Source organism: Prionailurus bengalensis, chromosome X, assembly GCF_016509475.1.
Source record: "Prionailurus bengalensis isolate Pbe53 chromosome X, Fcat_Pben_1.1_paternal_pri, whole genome shotgun sequence".
In the NCBI taxonomy this organism is placed as follows: domain Eukaryota; kingdom Metazoa; phylum Chordata; class Mammalia; order Carnivora; family Felidae; genus Prionailurus; species Prionailurus bengalensis.
In genome coordinates, this window is record NC_057361.1 from 17,831,658 (window position 1) to 17,850,912 (window position 19,255).

The 19,255-nt window shown below is 35.2% G+C and overlaps 1 protein-coding gene across 4 annotated transcripts in view; it reads left to right on the forward strand.

The window, feature by feature from the left end:
* Positions 1-19,255, forward strand: part of CNKSR2 (connector enhancer of kinase suppressor of Ras 2) — a 301,363-nt gene that overhangs the window by 138,583 nt on the left and 143,525 nt on the right. For all 4 annotated transcript variants that reach the window (XM_043570940.1, XM_043570941.1, XM_043570943.1 and 1 more), the window contains exon 6: positions 13,150-13,269. In XM_043570940.1, coding sequence (XP_043426875.1) covers positions 13,150-13,269 — 120 coding nt within the window. The remainder of the gene's footprint in view (positions 1-13,149; positions 13,270-19,255) is intronic.

Sequence of the window (19,255 nt, forward strand, 5' to 3'; positions counted from 1 at the left end):
GTTTGCTGAAGAGACTGTCTTTATTCCATTGGATATTCTTTCCTGCTTTGTCGAAGATGAGTTAGCCATATGTTTGTGGGTCCATTTCTGGGTTCTGTATTTTGTTCCATTGATCTATATATCTGTTTTTGTGCCAATACCATGCTGTCTTGATGATTACAGCTTTGTAATACAGCTTGAAGTCCCAAACTGTGATGCCTCCAGCTTTAGTTTTCTTTTTCAACATCACTTTGGCTATTTGGGGTCTTTTCTAGTTCCATACAAATTTTAGAACTGTTTGTTCTAGCTCTGTGAAGAATGCTGGTGTTATTTTGATAGGCATTGCGTTGAATGTGTAGATTGCTTTGTGTAGTATCTACATTTTAGCAATATTTGTTCTTCCGATCCATGTGCATGGAATGTTTTTTCCATTTTGTTTGTGTCTTCTTCAATTTCTTTCATAAGCTTGCTATAGTTTTCAGCATACAGATCATTTACCTCTGTGGTTATGTTTATTCCTAGGTATTTTATGGTTTGGGGTCCTATTGTAAATGGGATCAATTCTTTGATCTCTCTTTCTGCTGTTTCATTATTGTTGTATAGAAATGTAACCAGTTTCTGTATGTTGATTTTATACCCTTCTCCTTTGCTGAATTCATGTATCGGTTCTAGCATTTTTGGGGGGAAGTCTTTCGGGTTTTCCCCATAAAGTATCATGTCATCTGAAGAGTGAAAGTTTGACTTCTTCCTTGCTGATTTGGATTCCTTTTTTTTTCTTTTTGTGGTCTGATTGAAAATCCATAAGAAAAGTAATGCCCCAAAATATTTATACCTAAATTATCATTCATGTGTGAGAGCAACAAAAAGATATTTCCAGATCAGCAAGGTCACTAAAGTACCTTGTTGAAAAATGGATTTGAGTAAGTTTACTAAATAAATGAAGCAAAAGTTTCAAATTCTAGAATAGGAAACTTGTGGTAGCAAAGGGCTGGAGACGAAGAACAAAACCAGATGCTATGGTGTCTTAGTCCGTTCACACTACTATAACAAAAATACCTTAGTCTGGGGGGCTTAAACAACACACCTTTCTCACATTTCTGCAGGCTGGGCAGTCCAAGATAAGGGCACCTGCAGATTCGGTGTCTAGTGAGAGCCTGTTTCCTGATTTATAGAGGGTCTTCACATTGATGGAAGGGGTCAGGGAGTCCTCTGGGATCTCTTATAAGGACATTAATCCAATTTAAGAGGGCTCTGCCCTTATGGACCTAGTCACCTCTCAAAAAGGCTCCACTCCAAAAAACCATCACAGTGGGGGTTAGGTTTCAACATAAGAATTTAGGGGGAAGCACAAACATTGAATCTGTCCAGATAGTGAAGAATAAAAAAATATATGAGTGCTGTTTTTTAAATGAGGGTTGTTAAATAAATCAAATAGATAAATATCATTGGAAAATCAGAAAGATAATGCAAATATCATTGCATTTATATATTTCTTAAAGAGACAAGCTCAGCATCCCTAAATTAAATCACAAAGACTACCATTACTTTCCAGTGGCAGTTTCCCTCAGAAAACAAGGAATCCCTGTAACACAGTAATGAAATTCAAACTTTCACCTATCAATTAATAAACACAAATACACACACATACACAAATACAGACTAAAAATAGTCAAATGCTGGCAAAAATCTAATGAAATTGAATGGACGTACCTTACTGCTAAGCATGTGCACTCATTAAACCTTTTTAAGTTTTAGGCAATTTCAAGACTCAAAAACATTAATGCTAATATTTTTGTAGTATTTATAGTATGCTGTAGGTACTATTTCAAGTGCTAAATATAAGCTAATCATTTGGTCCTCATAACAACCTTGGAAAATACGTATTAATACCATCATGTCCATTTTACAGATGAGGAAACTAAAGCATAAAGAGGTTAGTTGACTTTCCCAAAGTGACACAGATGGAAAGGATTTAAGGTAGGATTTAACTCAAGCAGTCTGGCTCTAGAGTCTATATTTCTAAAGTATCTTGGGAATCTGGTCTAAAATAAATTATAAAATACAACAGAAAGTATTTAGAGTAGCATTATGTATAATAGTGAAAAACAGAAAATAATAGGGTGATGCTTCAGTAAATTATGGTGCAATTACAGGATGAAATATTTATTATTCATAGTTACTGTTTCAAATTGTATCTGATTATATAATTTAGGAATAAGTGATATTTATAAATATACATAAAATATGTTCCAAAGTTAAAAGTAAGATTCTAAATAATAATGTTAAGTAAAAACTAGATTAAAAATATTAGGGGCGCCTGGGTGGCGCAGTCGGTTAAGCGTCCAACTTCAGCCAGGTCACGATCTCGCGGTCCGTGAGTTCGAGCCCCGCGTCGGGCTCTGGGCCGATGGCTCAGAACCTGGAGCCTGTTTCCGATTCTGTGTCTCCCTCTCTCTCTGCCCCTCCCCCGTTCATGCTCTGTCTCTCTCTGTCCCAAAAATAAATAAACGTTGAAAAAAAAATTAAAAAAAAAATATTATAAACATAACAAATCATCACTGTTGAAACTTTGAAAAAATATTCTATATGAATATTTATTGTGTTTGCTTGGTAAGGTAACAGCTGATTTTTTTAATTTCAAATATCTTCCCAATTTTCTTCAATTAGTTTGCATTGCTTTTATAGTGGAAAATTATACAAGTATATATTCTATTATATTCATAATTCTGATAGTTTTAAATGGATAATTTTATGATACACCTGCTGGATTTCTTGATGTTCACTGTTTTTATCTTTGAAATAGGATTTTTTTAATGCTTAAAATTCAAAAGCAGTAGACTCTGAAGACCAAAAGACTTGTTAGAAAAAAGTTGGTTGGTTGGTTGGTTGCAGTGGTATATGGAGATGTCTGTTAATATGAAACGTGAGAAGGAGCAAAAGGAAATGACAACTTGGGTTTCCTTTAATTTGTCATTAAGTATAATGGAACTGATGGCACAGTGCAGCCATAAAGGACAGAAAGGAAATGCAGATCATATGTGCACTATGTATCTACGTGATTGTTGTCTAATGATAAGCAGTAAGCTATTTCCCCTCTGTTGATCTGGTATTTCCCTCTCAGTTAGGCCTTGGCCCTGATTACACATTCTCTGATAGGTTACAGCCCATCTCATCTGTTTTTGCTCTGCACAGATGCTTGTTTTGTACACAGTAAATCAGTTATAAGGAATCTGGAGTTCTCTTGAGTTCCGTACCCTACTTTCTCCTCACTCCCACCTTTCACAACAGTCTTTGAATGTGGAGAGAGGAGCACTCCTGGGAAGCTATTTTAGACGCTGTGCTTCAGCAGACTTAAACTGTGCTTGTCATAGCCCTGCTGCTCTCGCTGATGAGCCTGGAACACTTGCCAGCTTTGATAAACTCATGGAAATCTCAGACCAGGCAAGATCATTAAGTTACATTGTTTAAATCAGATTATACTGAGCTCAAATGCACCTTTTACATTGACCAACTGTGTGGTCTTGTGTATGGCACTTGCTTTGTAGTGGCATTTTATCCCCTATTGCTTCCATAAAAATAATGAGAAGAATAAACACAGTGAATGCCTACTTTATTATGTTAGTGTTAAGATTATCTTTTTGTTATACAGTACTTTACAGTTTATAGGAAGGAAATTCTCATAAATGCTCTCTTCTCTCTTTTCTCTTTTCCCTCTAAGCTATTTTTTTTCTTTACTAATTTAGGTTTGATCATGAATTAGGCTGATTTTGGCATGTTAACTAATTGTTTTATTTCATAAACATTCTGTGTAATTTTTTTCTGTCTTTGCATGTATGAGTTCTTCACTCCTAAACTCCATCTGGACTGAAAGTATTATGCCTTCTCTGATATCTAGTCTTGAAATGGCTAAAACTACACAGAAGCAACAGATCCAAGGGAAGAGCTTGGAGGGGAAAATAAAGAGCTCATTTGAGATTCTTCCCCACTATCTATGTCATATCATTTTTGTAAGCATAGCTTTCTTCTGATTGTGTCAAACCTTGAGGATATAGGTACCAGGTAGCAGCATGCCCTATAATAAAATAAAAATGATATTAATATTTTAAATTTAGAGATTTCTTGAAAATAGTGGCACTCAAATGACACCATAAAAATAATTTTACATTGGTTTTCAAAAGGTCCCTAATGCTTTGAAAAGGCAGCTTTGGCAATTATAGCTAGACTCTTCTCTTAAAGCTGTGTTTTGGAGCCATTGCAAATGGAGGGGTTTTTGTTTTGTTTTGTTTTGTTTTGTTGCATGGTTGACATTTTGGTTATAATGGTAGCATTTGGACATGCAAATTTTGAGCCATCTCATTAAAACATGAATTCTAACAGTTTTATAGTGAAAAGAATTAAGATATTTCTTTGTTGTCACAGTTAATGTGACCCTTCTGTCTTGGCCCCCTTCACTGTCATTTTTGTGGTCACCCTGAAGATACATGCTAACACTATTACTGAAATAGGCATTGATTTCTTGAGTGTTCTATTAGATTATCTTCAGGTTTTGACATTTTGATGGTTAATTGCCTTATAAATTATTTTAACTGTAACTTCCACAATCAATGTTTTAAGGAGGAAAGAAGAAATCAGATAGAATATCATGGAGGTAAAAAAAAATCTTTGTCTTTTCTGAAACAAAAAGAAAATATGTGTATACACTAAAGGGAATGTGGCCATACATAACAAATTAAGATAATCTGTTTTTAATATGTTTTATTATGATCTGCATAGACAGTATGTACATCAGTATATTTATATGGTTGTTCTTGCTAACATTACATTTGCTGATCCCATTATACATTATAAAATGCTTATGCAGACTGGGTGTGCAATCCTTGTTCTCCGAGAATATTTGTTTTTGTTGAGGAGTCAAGTGAAACAAGAGTAATGTAGTAGAAAGAGTATCAATTTGAGAGTTAAAGAGATTTGGTGTCCCGACTGACCTCATTCTGGCACTTACTAGCTGTGAAGAAACTAAATTCGCCTTTCTCATTAAGTTGGGTTATAGGAGTAAGATCTAAATGCCATAATTCTTTGGTGATAATTCAGAAAATCAGTAGAAAACAGTATGGTCACATGAAGTGATAAATTGAAGGGCTATCTTCACCTGAGACCATTCTTTTTGTGATCGAAGACACTATGGATGTTTTTGACACTATGAATTTTTTTTAACTACAGTTACAGTCACTGTAAATATCAAGATTTCTTCATCAAGACAATGGGATCAGTCTGGAGGCAGAAATCAAACTATAACTTAAACAACAGAAGCTTAATCTAAATAATTATTAAGTTATCATAGAAAAGTACCTATGTAAAGACACTGTAAAACATTCCCTAGAATGAAGGAGGGTGGTATATACAATGAAGGACAGCTGATAGGCAAACACCCTCCCACCAGGCTGAGGTGGATCAGAACTCATTAGAGCCAGAGGGTTGCCTAAGCCAGAGCTGGTCCACAGTTTCCAGGCAAGCAAGAGACAGCCTTCTAAGATATAGGCAACTGTTGCTGGTAGGAGACTCATAGAGAGAGTAGAGTGCTGCTGTGGGTATGAGGCTGAGAGGGCCCCAGGATGATGGTCACTGAGCCCAGGCTGAGACTTTGAGTTCACTGAGGGACTGCATGATCATGGAACCACTGGGTGTTGTCACACACATCCATCACTGATGGACCATGCAGCAGTAACAAGACCAAGCAAAAATGCAGCACAAGGGAACCTGAAAGAGAAGCCTCGTTCCCCTGGTCACATTTCTTTAGTGCCCTCTACTGATAAAAGCTTAACATAATGCTTGGTGTAAAGCAGAAATTCTTGACAAGTCCCAGCCATTATCACAGAGCAAGCACTGAAGGGTGAATTTGGAACTGAGAGCCAGTAAAGTCATAACTGGCACAGTGCAATTAGTTCTTTCCTCCAAAAAAACCCACATATGGCAATTTTGAATTTCTCAGCTGTAAGTGAAGACATTACCCTCCAGGTCTCTGCTATTTTTCAATATTTGCCCATAAACTAACTCTCTCTCTCTCTCTCTCTCTCTCTGTATGTATGTATATGTGTGTGTATGTATACCTATACCATATGTGTATGTGTGTGTGTGTATGTGTGTGTATATATATATATATATTAAATGAACTGCTGGAAAATCCAGGCACTGTGTGTGTGTGTGTGTATGTGTGTGTGTGTGTGTGTATGTGTGTATAGTGTGTGTGTGTGTGTGTGTGTGTGTGTGTATGTGTGTGTATATATATATACACACACATACACACACACACACACACACACACACATACACACACACACACACAGTGCCTGGATTTTCCAGCAGTTCATTTAATTATAATGAACTCCTTCAGTCTTGCTATTTGACTCTAAAGTAAAAGGGCATCCTCTTCCTAATAACCCACTTCTTAGTTGAGCCACTAGCATGTCCAGACCCTTGTTAATTTTGAGCCTGGAAATTTTCACCCTAATGAGTGTTCTCTCAACTATCTGGGGACCCACTGCAAGCCTGTCTGGCTCTATTTCTCGCCCCTGAGAGAGCAGGCAAATATAATGGAGATTTTCCTAGATTAAATACTGGTTTCCAGCTGACTGTTTTCCTGTCAGAAACCAGAGAGTGGAGCGTCTTGTGTCAACTTTAATTCAGACCAGGATGCTTCAGAGATGCAGTTGGAAATAATTTGGAAGTGTCATGGGTCCACTTCTTGCTCATCAAAGCAGGTACATATTTGGCACTGATGTTCTCTCACTGTTTGGTACTGACCTCATCCTTCATAGCCTCATCATTCGTGAATGATGGTTGTTTTAAAGTGTTATTGCCTCTTTTCCATTATCAGGAACACAAGGACAACATGTTTAATGTAAGTGACATTAAGGACAAAGCCAAATAGATTACCTGAAACACCAGGTTGTGAAATCCTTGAATGTAATAGTGGGCATTTGAATCATTAGCAGATACTCAGTGATTGTTGAATGAATGAATGGCTGTATGAAGAGTGGTGGTGGTTTCTTTTCATTCTGTTAGTTGTTTTGTTGTGTTTTTCTCCCCACCATCAGAATTTGAAACCTAAAGGAATTGCAGAGCTTTCTAGGCCTTGTTGGAACAAAGTTCATAAAACCTTTATTTATTTGCTCCTACAGTTGTATTCTGAAGCTATTTGAAACTCTTAATCTTCACTGTATATAGATATGATTTTTTACATTGGGTTAAAATTGAAATTTCATTCTATTTGTTTTTTAGGGTTAAAAGATTGTTTCTCCTTCAATTCTGTTTACTCATATGAGCAAGAAATTCTTCCTGGGTTGGGGAATATTTACATAGAATAATGCTTTTGAATACCAATTTAAATTCTGTTTGTGGATTTTACTCTTTCAAAGTTACCTCTGATTCTTTACTCCTTGTATCTTATTAGGGAGCCATGATAATTAGAACTACAAAATTGTTAGCTCAACAGAGATATAGGAAGTATTAAGATACTAAGAATACTATATTTCCGAATGAGGCTTATATCATTTAGAGTTCTCACTATTAATATTAGAATAAATGTATACTATTTTGTAAAAACAAAACCTCTCATTCACAAAATACAATGCAGATGTTATCCTAAATTGTCACAGGATTACATGATTTGTAATACTGAATTATACTAATAGACAAACCAAAGTAAAAACGTGTTCTGTCCTCCAGACTATTTTAATTGAAATATCAGTTATATTAATACTTTTACTGTGTACACACTGTCAAAATAAAACTTTTGTTGGGGCACCTGGGTGGCTCAGTCAGTTAAGCATCTGACTTTTAATTTCAGCTCAGGTCATGATCTCATGGTTCCTGAAATTGAGTCCCTCACTGGGCTCAGTGCTAACAGTGTGAAACCTGCTTGGGATTCTCTCTCTTCCTCTCTCTCTGCTCCTCCCCTGCTCGTGGTCTCTCTATGTCTCAAAATAAATAAAATAAAAAGTTCATAAAAAATAAAACTTTTGCTACTATTTTCCATTTTATTGATAATAAACCTGAATCATTTAAGCTATTCTTAAATCGTAGCTTTACATCAATGTTGCTATTTTAAAATGTATATGCATCTGTTTGTTGTTTCCTCATTTTATCTTTGTTTTATATTCTTGTCCCTTGTATATATGTATATACCTGAAGAGTTTCTAGAAATGTCCGTTTGTAAAATCTTTTTTTGGGGGGTGGTAGAATCTCTTGTTCAGCTTATGAGCCTGAAGTTCTTTCTTAATTGAAACGAATTTCTGATTTTTTAACCTAAAGATAGTTCCATTCATTTCCTCCAATACATTCAGAATAACTGATTCCAGCACTTCACTTATCTAGAAAAACAAATAAAAATACTTTAAGTAGCTCAATCATGTCTGAGTATGTTCTGATGGTAACTAATATAGGAAAGATTTCTTTCCTTTCCCTTAGGTTTTCACTATTGTTTGTACTTAGAATACTTTTTGTGTTCCCTTTGTAAAACATAATCACTGAAACTTTACATAGTAATCTAAAAACTATTTGATAAATTCAGTGATAATGAAATAATACTGTTATTATTAGTTAATATGTTAATGTAAGGGTGCTGTTTTTTCAATCTCCACAGTGACTAAAATGTTGCTTTTACAACTATTTTAAAACCATTAATTTTATACTAAACCTGCTGTGTTCAGGTGTTTTTTCCATTTTGAACTTTTAGATTTGGGTGAACCAGATGTGTGTGTGTGTGTGTGTGTGTGTGTGTGTGTGTGTGTGCAAATGTATGTAAAATATAAGATGTATATAGAATGGAATATGAAAACTTCCCATTTCACTCTGAGAACATGCTCTATTAATTCATAGTTGAAATTAATATGAACAGTTGGAGAGAAAAAAGTCACAGTACCATTACTTCTAGCCCATGACCCTCTTTTGTTTTAAAAGGTTCTTAAGTCCTAGCTAGCCCTGTCACCTGCTATTTAGTCACTATTTTTTGTTACCATCATGGGTAGCTCATAACAGAATCCACAAGGTCAGTTATAATATTCATTGCTATCTTAAGTTTTCCTTTAACTTTATTAAAGGCATATTATTTACTAGGTTTAATTTTAGGTTCAAATTTTCTTTCTGTTTTTAGAACTAAAGATAAATAGAATTAAAAATTCTTTGGTATGAATATTGCAGAAATACCAGAAGAATCCCCTTAATAAAGGTGGTTACCAAGTCATCTTCTAGCTAGGATAGAGTTGTCCTGCTGCTGCAAATATGGCTTTACATTTTCCCAGAGAGCTGTGTCTTTCACACTCTCAGATCTACTATTCCTTATCTAAATGGCATTCTAGATTGCAAGAATGTTTGCAGAATTGCCTTGTATTTCATTATAGTATATAGTTTAAACATACTATGTAACATCCATTTCATACAGACATAGGATTAAGCAATATAAAAAGAAACTGATCAAAACAAGTTCCAACTTAGAGATTGAAATGAGAGATGTTAAGCATAACGATGAAGAATTCAAGTCCTTTTTCTTCCAAGGCAATGGACCTTGATCTGTTTATTTAGCCTTGCTTTCTCCTCTGCTATGCTGGCTATAATAATATCTACTTCAGGAAGTTGTTATAAGGATAAATGAGATAATGAATATGAAGTATAATTGACCCTTGAACAATGCACCAAACTGCTATGCAGTTAAAAAAAATCCATGTATAACTTTTGACTCCACAAAACCTTAACTACTTAATAGCCTACTGTTGACCAGAAGCCTTACCTATAAGACAGTTGATTAACACATACTTTGTATGTTTTATGTATTTATAGTATATTCTTATAATAAATTAAGCTAGAGAAAAGAACATGTCATTAAGGAAATCCTAAGGAAGAGAGAATACATTTACAGGACTGTACTATAAAAATTCTGTGTATAAGTGGGCCCACGCAGTTCAAACCCATGTCATTCAAAGGTCATCTATTTAGCATTGTGCCAGATATGCTATAGGTGCTCTGTAATATTGATGTTCACTTATAATAATAGAAGATGTATTTTTCTTGCTATCTTATAATTTTCTTTTTCTAGAAATTAGGTAACAGTAGATAATGCTGTGTTTTAAAATGTTAACAACATAATATCTCGTGATTTTACTGAATGAGCAAATTTGCTTTTTACAAGAATGTGTCAAATAACTTCCCTGGAACTTTGCCTAGTACTTTTAATGTGGTTTCCTGCAGTGGCTTGATGTATGATGCAGTAATGAGTGTAGAATTAGCATATAAAACCAGGCTTTATACCCCTTCTAATTGGCTTATTAAGTCAAGTGCCAAATACTATAATATAAAGGTTCTAGTACATTATCTCTAAAACAGGCAGCAAGGTTCTAGTGGAGTTTCTTTTCTAAGTCTTTTTATTATTTTTTTCAAGATCTTTAATCTGTTAAATCCTGATGGCTTTTCTGGTAAAGTCATTGTTTTACTCATCTTTTGTATTCCAGCAGACCTTGCACATAGCAAGTATTTGGCAAACAAAATTACTCAAGAAGAGGAATCTGAGAAAATGATTTGCAACTTAATACGGTGGATTTAATTGGTATTTTCTTTTTTGTAAACATGTCTACAGTCTAGTATTTCTGCCTTTCCTTCTTCTACCCCACTTCTAAGTGCTTCCAGTGCCTGAATTGGAGAGCTGCTATTGCTCATTACCAGTGTGTCGTATGAGGCCCTGAATGTTGTCATGTACACATGTTGAGCCATTTAAATATGTCCATTGCTTTCCTATTTATTTATGCATTGGACTTTTAAAATAATTCAATTTGTAGAAACGACAAAGGTTTCTTTTTAGTATACTGATTTAGTACTGATTTAGATTATATCTCCTTTAGATTATCATGCAATCCAAGTATCCTATTTAGAAATGCTTAAGAATTAACAATATTATCACCCTCTTGAGATAAAGAGAAAATAAGAATGAAAATGTAGCCATACATGGGAGGAAAGGAATAGCTAAAAGATTTAAATCTGCCCAAAAGTGTTTTCTTTCCTGTAAACATCAACAATTTGAAATGCAGCCAGTTTTTGTATGTTGAGTACTGCCATTCTATCCTTTCCCCCATGGCTGCTGATGAATATTTTCAAGAGGAATTAAAATGCTCGTGCACACACACAACTAGGGTGCCAAGATGTGCTACAAACATGTGAGATCTAGTGCAAAATGAAAATGTTAAATCCCTTGTTCAAGAACAATGGAGAATTCCAAGACCTCAACAGCAGAGCATAATGTTAAGGTACAGCCCCCTATGCAATTGCACAGGTCAAATACATCAGGCCCTGTAGAATTCCCAATTTCTAAGAAGTGGTATTCCTCTTGGCACTATGCTTAGCAGCTTTTCGGGGTAAATACCTTCATTGTATCTGAGCATTGAGATTTGAACATCAGAAATAGTAAAGAGATGTGAACTCTGCCATTATGGCCATGCAGTATGATCACTGGTCATTGTAAAATGGTCAACACGGCCATGTAATGAAGAATAATGAGATTATTCATCTCATGAGTAAAGATTAAGCCCTCTGAGGGTAGAGAAAGCAACAGGGGGAAAATAAGCATTTATATAGTGTCTTGTTTGGATTGGAGCCATATTACGCTCTTTCTTTATACCTTAACCTGATTTGTCATATAGAGCAATTTTTATCACCCCATTTTCTACATGAGGAAATTGAGCCTCAAGGATATAAAATAACTTGCTCACAGTTACACAGCAAGTAACTGGCACTGTGATGATCGCCCACATCTATCTTTATATCAAGCCCATGTTCTTTCCATGGTTATTGGTATCTTACCAGCTAATGTCTCACTTTGGAGGCTGATAGCTGCAATAAAAGTGCAGCCTTGAGAAGTAGATGCAAAAAGGAGTGAAATTACAAGGGAAATTTAGTTTGGCAGTTTTTTTGGTATGAGGAAGCTGAACCCAGTGCAGAATGAGAGGCCACGGGCCATGTACAAAGAGTGTAGCAACTAAGAAGAGAGTCATTATTATCTTGACCAGACAGAGAGAACTGTCTCCCTTACAATTGAGTAATGTAGTGGTCACAGAACAAATGTAACATGTTGGAAATGGACAGAAAATGATACCTTGACTGCTGAAAAATAATAGCTCTTCCTACAATAAAGGTAAATAATAATAATAACAAGAAGAAACCAAATGATGGACACCTGGTTCCAGTAAGCACAGTGAGAGTCTGAAGTTTCTAAGGGCTAGCATATTTGAGGAAAGTATACTCCAAGCGTCATTCACTTATGTTCCACTCTTCATGATTTTACCATGTCTCACTCTAACATATTTATATCTGTTCTATAGCAGCATGAATAGATTTATCCTAACCTAAAGTATTAGCTCTCTGTCCTCAGTCAAGCCACTCTACTAAATGCTAAAGCTCCTTTGTTCCTCAGTTTATTCAGCTCGTATTTACTGAGTACCTTATATGTTGTAAGATCTCTCTACCTGGTGTGGAGGTGTGGGGAAGGGGGAGGAAGAGAAGTCAGAGATGAGTAGGACATGGCTTCTGCCTCAAGGGATTCAGAATGAAGCAATTTTAGAATTTTTGCAATTTTAGACTTCATAGAATGCTGAGAAACCAGTATTGAAGAAGTGGCAAACTTTACCTGAAGGACATAGGAAATTTATAGAAAGGTAACCTTGAACAGTAAAGTATATACAAATAAGTAGGAGAAGTTCACTGAGCAGACTTGGAACATTCATCTTCTTGGTCGTTTACTGGATTGTTTTTAAACTTTTCTGATCATATCATTGGTGGTTTTGAAATTATTGAGTTTAGTTACATCCAGAGGTTGTTACCAAGAAGTTGTGTGGTTATTAAGATTATTTAGGAATAATGATTTGATTTTAGGTCTGATGAATCAAACAAGAGAAACAAAACCATAACTTTCTTGTATTTTGATCTTTAGTTCTTGTATCCATAATTTAGAATATAGGTGTGTTGTGTATGTATTATGTTTTTTTCACCTGAATACCTATTTTATGCAGATTTTATAGAAAAAAAGTCACCTGCTTATGTTTCTTTATTTTTTTCTTGTAAGAAAGTTATAACAAAAAGTGATTCACGTGTTACATACAACATGTGTTCATCCTAATTTTTTTTTTTCAGTGTAAAACTCTTTCTGGAGTCTGTGACCACATCATATCCCTGTCATCAGATCCTCTGGTTTCACAGTCTGCCCACCTAGAAGTGATTCAGCTGGCAAACATCAAACCAAGTGAAGGGCTGGTAAGAGCTACCATGTTTATCAAAGCCACCATCCATCATTGGATGGCTAATGATGTGGGCAAAGTAGCCTCCAAATATGGGAATCCATAAATTCTAACAAACTTAGAATATTTTGGTATTTTTTTTCCAGAGGTAAATTAAAGTAGTGGGAGTTTGTTGTGAAAAGAAGTTTTATGAAGATAAGTGAAAATGAAAAGGAATTTAAAATAGCGATTTCTAAATTATCCTGTGATAAATTAGCTTGTATTACATTCTTTCACCCCCCCTACCAAAGTTCCTTAGGTTTAAAGGAAGTTCAACTGTTTTATACTAAGAACTACATTGTTACCTGCCCATGCCAGTAGGTGTTTTGTTTGTTTTGCTTTGTTTTGTACTGGTTTTAATAGGACTCTTTTCTCTTAGGTTGTATAAGCTAAACAAACCCAATATTGTTTATAACTCACATCCATTCTTTCTTAAAAGAGTGAGTAAGCAGGTGGATTTTGCCAAAACTAGGCTGGCATCTAGAGATATATTTTTTTATTATGTAATAATAATCATCTTCTATATTTTATTCACTTGATTAAAAATTATATTGGTTCTAAATTTAACCCAGAGGTTAAATTTCTTTAATGGGCCTCTAGAAATAAAACATATAAAATTAATATTAATGAGAGAGACAAAAAACAGGAAACTGACTGGAGAACATCTTACCCCCTACACAATTGTAAATTATTAGTTTGGTGCTCCAGTGTTTCTCCTTTCTCCTTGCAGATGAATTTTCATAGGATATAATTATTGATATTTAGAAAATAGAAGTCTTGGAAATAATATAATTCAAGTAATATATTCTTAAAGATCTATAAGCAAGTTTAGCTTTTTATGTGGCTTTTATCCAATGCATAATAGTGATTTTTCACTGTGAAGCCATCTATATTATGAATGACTTTTCTCCTGATATTTGGCAAATTACTTTTTGATAACTATAGTTTCTCCTGCTTTTGTACCTTTTATCAGTGTTTTCCTAGGAAGATGGAAATCAGTATATCAAAAAGCCAGCAAGTATACCATCATCATAGCCTATAAGTATAGTATCTAAATTTAATTAGTTTTAAGAGTTTATTTTTAATATTTATAAATTTATTTGAAGTAATACTTATGATTTTAAATTCTTACTGTTCCCTTTGGCTATCTTTACACAGTCCAGTTTCATTTAAAGCATCTTTCAACCTGTAGTATTGAAGATTTTCCTTTTTATGTTTCCCTTTTTAGTAGTTATATTTCTTTAAGTTTATTTATTTTGAAAGAGAGAGAGAGAGGGGGGAAGGGGCAGCAAGAAAGAATTCCAAGCAGGCTCTGCACTGTCAGCACAGGGCCCGATGTAAGGCTCAAACTCACAAGCTATGAGATCACCACCTGAGCCAAAACCAAGAGTTGGACGCTAAACCAACTGAGCCACCCAGGCACCCCGTTTTTCAGTAGTTATAAAGAAAGGAAGCTCTCTCAGCATGATTTGTGGAGTGGGAGATTAGGAATTAGTATATATTCTTTTAGATTAGGAGTCAGGACACCTAGTAACAAATCACTTACATAAAATATAGCCGTGAGTGTGATCTTGAGGAGTTGGAGGAGTAAATTTAACCTCCTTGGCCTTGCTATTTTCATGCATAGAATGTTGGAGGAAGAAAGGGAGGGTGGACTAGATCATCTTTAAAGCTTCCTCTAACTCTATGAGCCTGTGGTTCTAAGGACAGTATTTGGAGAAAAGAGCCTGATTTTTTCCCCCACCAATTTCCCCTGAAATCATTGGGGAAAGTAACCTTGTGAGGTGAGTCAACACAGTGCTAATTAATGGACATTATGAAATCTTGATTTTTTAAAAATTTTTTAATGTTTATTTTTTTCCGAGAGAGAGAGGGAGCGAGTGAGCGAACAGGTGAGGATCAGAGAGAGAAGGAGACACAGAATCTGAAGCAGGCTCCAGGCTCTGAGCCATCCACACAGAGCCTGATGTGAGGTCAAACTCACTAACCATGAGATCATGACCTGAGCTGAAGTCAGATGCTTAACTGACTGAGCCACCCAGGTGCCCCAAAATCTTGATTTGTTTTAATGGAAAGTATAGCCCTGGACAGGTCTTTTATTTTTTAAATTTGAAAGAGGTAGATATGGGTCTGCTCTTTGGAACAGTCATAAACTTAAAATGCTAACAACCAGATTCAGTTAGTCTGAGAAAGACTGGAAGAGAAAAAAAAGACGAGTGTTTACCATTTGCCAAGTATTTTCTCACAACTCTGTAGAGTAGGTACTTTCTTATTTTCCAAATGAGAAAATGGAATCACAGATCTTCACCAATTTGCCCTATATCACATAGGTAATAGAGCCAGGGTTTAAGTCCAGGTAAATCTCAATGAAGTACACGTTAGCAAAGCTTGTTCCATTATCCCACATTTAAAGCTGGAATTGCTTAACGGAAGTGTGAGAGAATTAGGAGGGTGACTTTATTTTTTTAAGTTTATTTATTTATTTTGAAAGCCAGATGGCAGGGCAAGGGGAGCGCCAGTAGGGGAGGGACAGAGAGAGGGAGAGGGACACACAAACCCTAAGATCATGACCTGAGCCAGAGTCAAGAGTCAGAGTCAGACGCTTAACCAACTGAGCCACCCAGGTGCCCCTCAGAGGGTGATTTTAAAACTGGAACCACCTAGGGAAATCATTATTAAAGGACAATTGGCAGCACTTCATTGGGAAAATATTTCCAAAGGAGGAAAAGAAAAACCCAAAATGTTGAATATTAGTAAAAAGTTAAGTAAAAACTATTTCTTGTGATTCGTATTAAAGAGATGCCTAAATATAAATTTTATATGATTCATTCAAGGTATCATTTTAAAAATCATTCACTGGGGCGCCTGGGTGGCTCAGTAGATTGAGCATCTGACTTTGGCTCAGGTCATGATCTCATGGTTCATGGGTTTGAGCCACGTGTCGGGTTCTGTGCTGACAGCTCAGAGCCTAGAGCCCAGCCCGCTAAAGATTCTGTCTCCCTCTCTCTCTTTGCCCCTCCCCTGCTCGTACTCTCTCTCTCTCTCTCAAAACTAAATAAACATTAAAAATATTTTTTTTAATTTTTAAAAAAATCATTCACCACATAAACAAGTTTAGTCAGTCACATTTGAAATAAATAGATTTAAGAATTTTGGTAACATTTAGCATGTGCTTAGCCATAAGAAATGTCTAAATGGTACTTGAAGGAGAGAAATAGAAAGAGGTAAGAGTATACCAAGATTTAAAGAAGTTTAATTAGCTTACAACATCTGCAGAAGGTCTTCTGCCAGTTTCAAAACAACATCTTTCATAGGCAAAGGGTAACTGGTTGGTTCTTCCACTGATGAACTAGATAAATTGTTCATCAACTTTATACCTGATTAGTCAAATCCCCTAGGATTTCTTAGTTTTGAGAGTCATAAGCATTATAAGGAATGATGGGAAACATACTTAGTTATGATTAAAACATGAAACTAGCTTCTAAAATGTTTTTAAACAACAATGATTAGCAGAAAATTAAAGGAGGCAAAATGAGAACTATTGCAACATATCGAGACTAGATCAGAACCAAGAGATGAGTTGAACAGAGAAGAAAGGGCTTGGGGGAGACATCCTTGGGGAAACCTCTTGGCCTCAGAGTGTCCTTTTGAATTAGACACTTGGATTATCCTCAAATATGCCCACCTCCATTGACTTGACTGTGAGGTTGCTCTGGCTCCCATTAGTTGACATTTGGAGACCAAGTGAAGCAAATGTCACTTTGGCAAGCTAAGCAGGAGAGAGGGAACTGTTCAAGTCAGCTCTGGAATTAATTAATTGGTTTTAAAAAAAGAAAAAAAGAATAAGGAAGAATGAAGGTTTTGATGAAATGGAAGACCAGATTTGTCTCTGTTCCAGAAATAGAGCCATTTGAATTACATGTCCTCCTACTGTTTGACCCTTTCTGAAAGGTGAACAAATGATCAGATGTATTTCTGTGGACTCTTCATTATTTGGAAGATGATTAACTTGAAACTCATCCAAGCAACTTGCTTCTTTTACTTTCTTTGGGCACCTGACTTTTTTGGCCATTTTTCTCATTAATACTACCAAAGGGAGATAAAAACTATGAAGTCTGTTTTTATTATTAAAAGACGTTACAACAAATGGTGTATTAGGTTTGAAATGAAAATATTGCATAACACAATATCTTCATTCTTTGTGGCAGTTTTAAAATGTGCTTTATTTGTATCCTATTGCTTCCATGAAGTTGCTAGAATTAAACTCTGTATACATAACTAGATCCTTCTGTATTTAAGCATTTTAAAAATATTTTGGGGGGCACCTGGGTGGCTCAGTTAGTTAAGCTTCCAGCTTCGGCTCAGGTCATGATCTCATGGTTCATGAGTTCAAACCCCTCACTTGGCTCTCTGCTGTCAACACAGAGCCTGCTTCAGATCCTATGTCCCCCTCTCTCTCTGCCCTTCCCCTGATTGTGTGCATTCTCTTTCTCTCAAAAATAAGGAAACATTGAAAAAATCATTAAAAATGAAAAATATATATTTTTATCCTTCTGAACAAATTAACTTTAATATAAATCGTGTAACAGTTATATATAATTAATGGTGAGATTTTCTTCCTATAAATAACAGATACCTGCTTTAGCTTATAATTGCCAGTCTTGAAGTTCCTAGTTTGTGTAATAATTGCTCAAAATTTTGTTTCCAGAGGCACAACTAGAGTATGTCATGAATTTTTATTATCTGCATGACTGTACTGCCTTTTCTAAACATTTATCTTAGAATATTAGACTTTCTCTATGCCCTAACCATTAATGAAACTATTTAGAGCTCTTGTCGGACACCTTAATTTGTAATCAGTAATGAACAATATTGAAAGAAGTGTAGAGATAAATATAGTCAACTTCTGCTTACCATTTTCAGAAGAAAAGATAAATAAAATAAGTTTGTAAAATGCCCATTAGTCTTTATAACCACATTGCACATTGTGCAGGTGGGCTAAAGAGGTCCTCAGAATATGTGTTAAACAGTCAATGGTTGAATTGAATATCTACAATTGCCAAATATTATGTTATAATAAAAGTGAAGGTGCACAACTCTTCTGTTAATAAATCGGTAAGTCAGGAGCCTACTGGTTGAGAATGTCGTCTGGAGTCAGACTGCCTAGGCTTGAAACCTGGCTTCACCACCTTGGACAGACTCCCTAGCTTCTCTGTACCTCAGTTTCCTTATCTCTAAAACAGAAATAATGATAGTTTATACCACATAGGCTATTGTGAAATGAATAGAAAACAATTAAAACAGTCCCTGGCACATGCTAACAAGTAGGTATTTGTGATGATTGTGATAGAGAATGATAAGTGATGACTGTTGTATGTCCAAGTAATATATATTATTTCTTTCACTGTCTTTTCCCACTTTATTCTATCACAATACTTCTATGTAAAAAACCTAAAACAAAATTTAGTGTTTATCTCTTACAAATATACTTCAGATCCTTTATTAATCTGATGTAATTTTGTTAATGCCTAGAGAAAAATGATGGCAAGGATCTTGTCCTCTTTTAACTTCTATAATAACACCATTAGATTTACCTTCCCATAAATAATGAGATGAATATTAACTTAGAAAGTGAGTATGGTATACACTTGCCACCAGTGTAAGGTTGAATATTACCATATGGTCATAGGCAACAACTACTAGCCAATTTCTTAATTAATTTCTATTTGCACTTCTGTTGAGGTTAGTTAGTTATTTTAGATGAAGTAATGAACTTTCATTTAAGGAACTAGAGTTCACAGGTAAATACATACCTTTTAAATTATATTCATTTTGTTTCACATTAGTGATCCAGGCTCAGCCATTTTTGGAACAGATATCAACATTTTATTTTTTTTATTTGCTCAATGTTTATTTATTTTTGAGGCAGAGAAAGACAGAGTGTGAGCAGGAGAGGGCCAGAG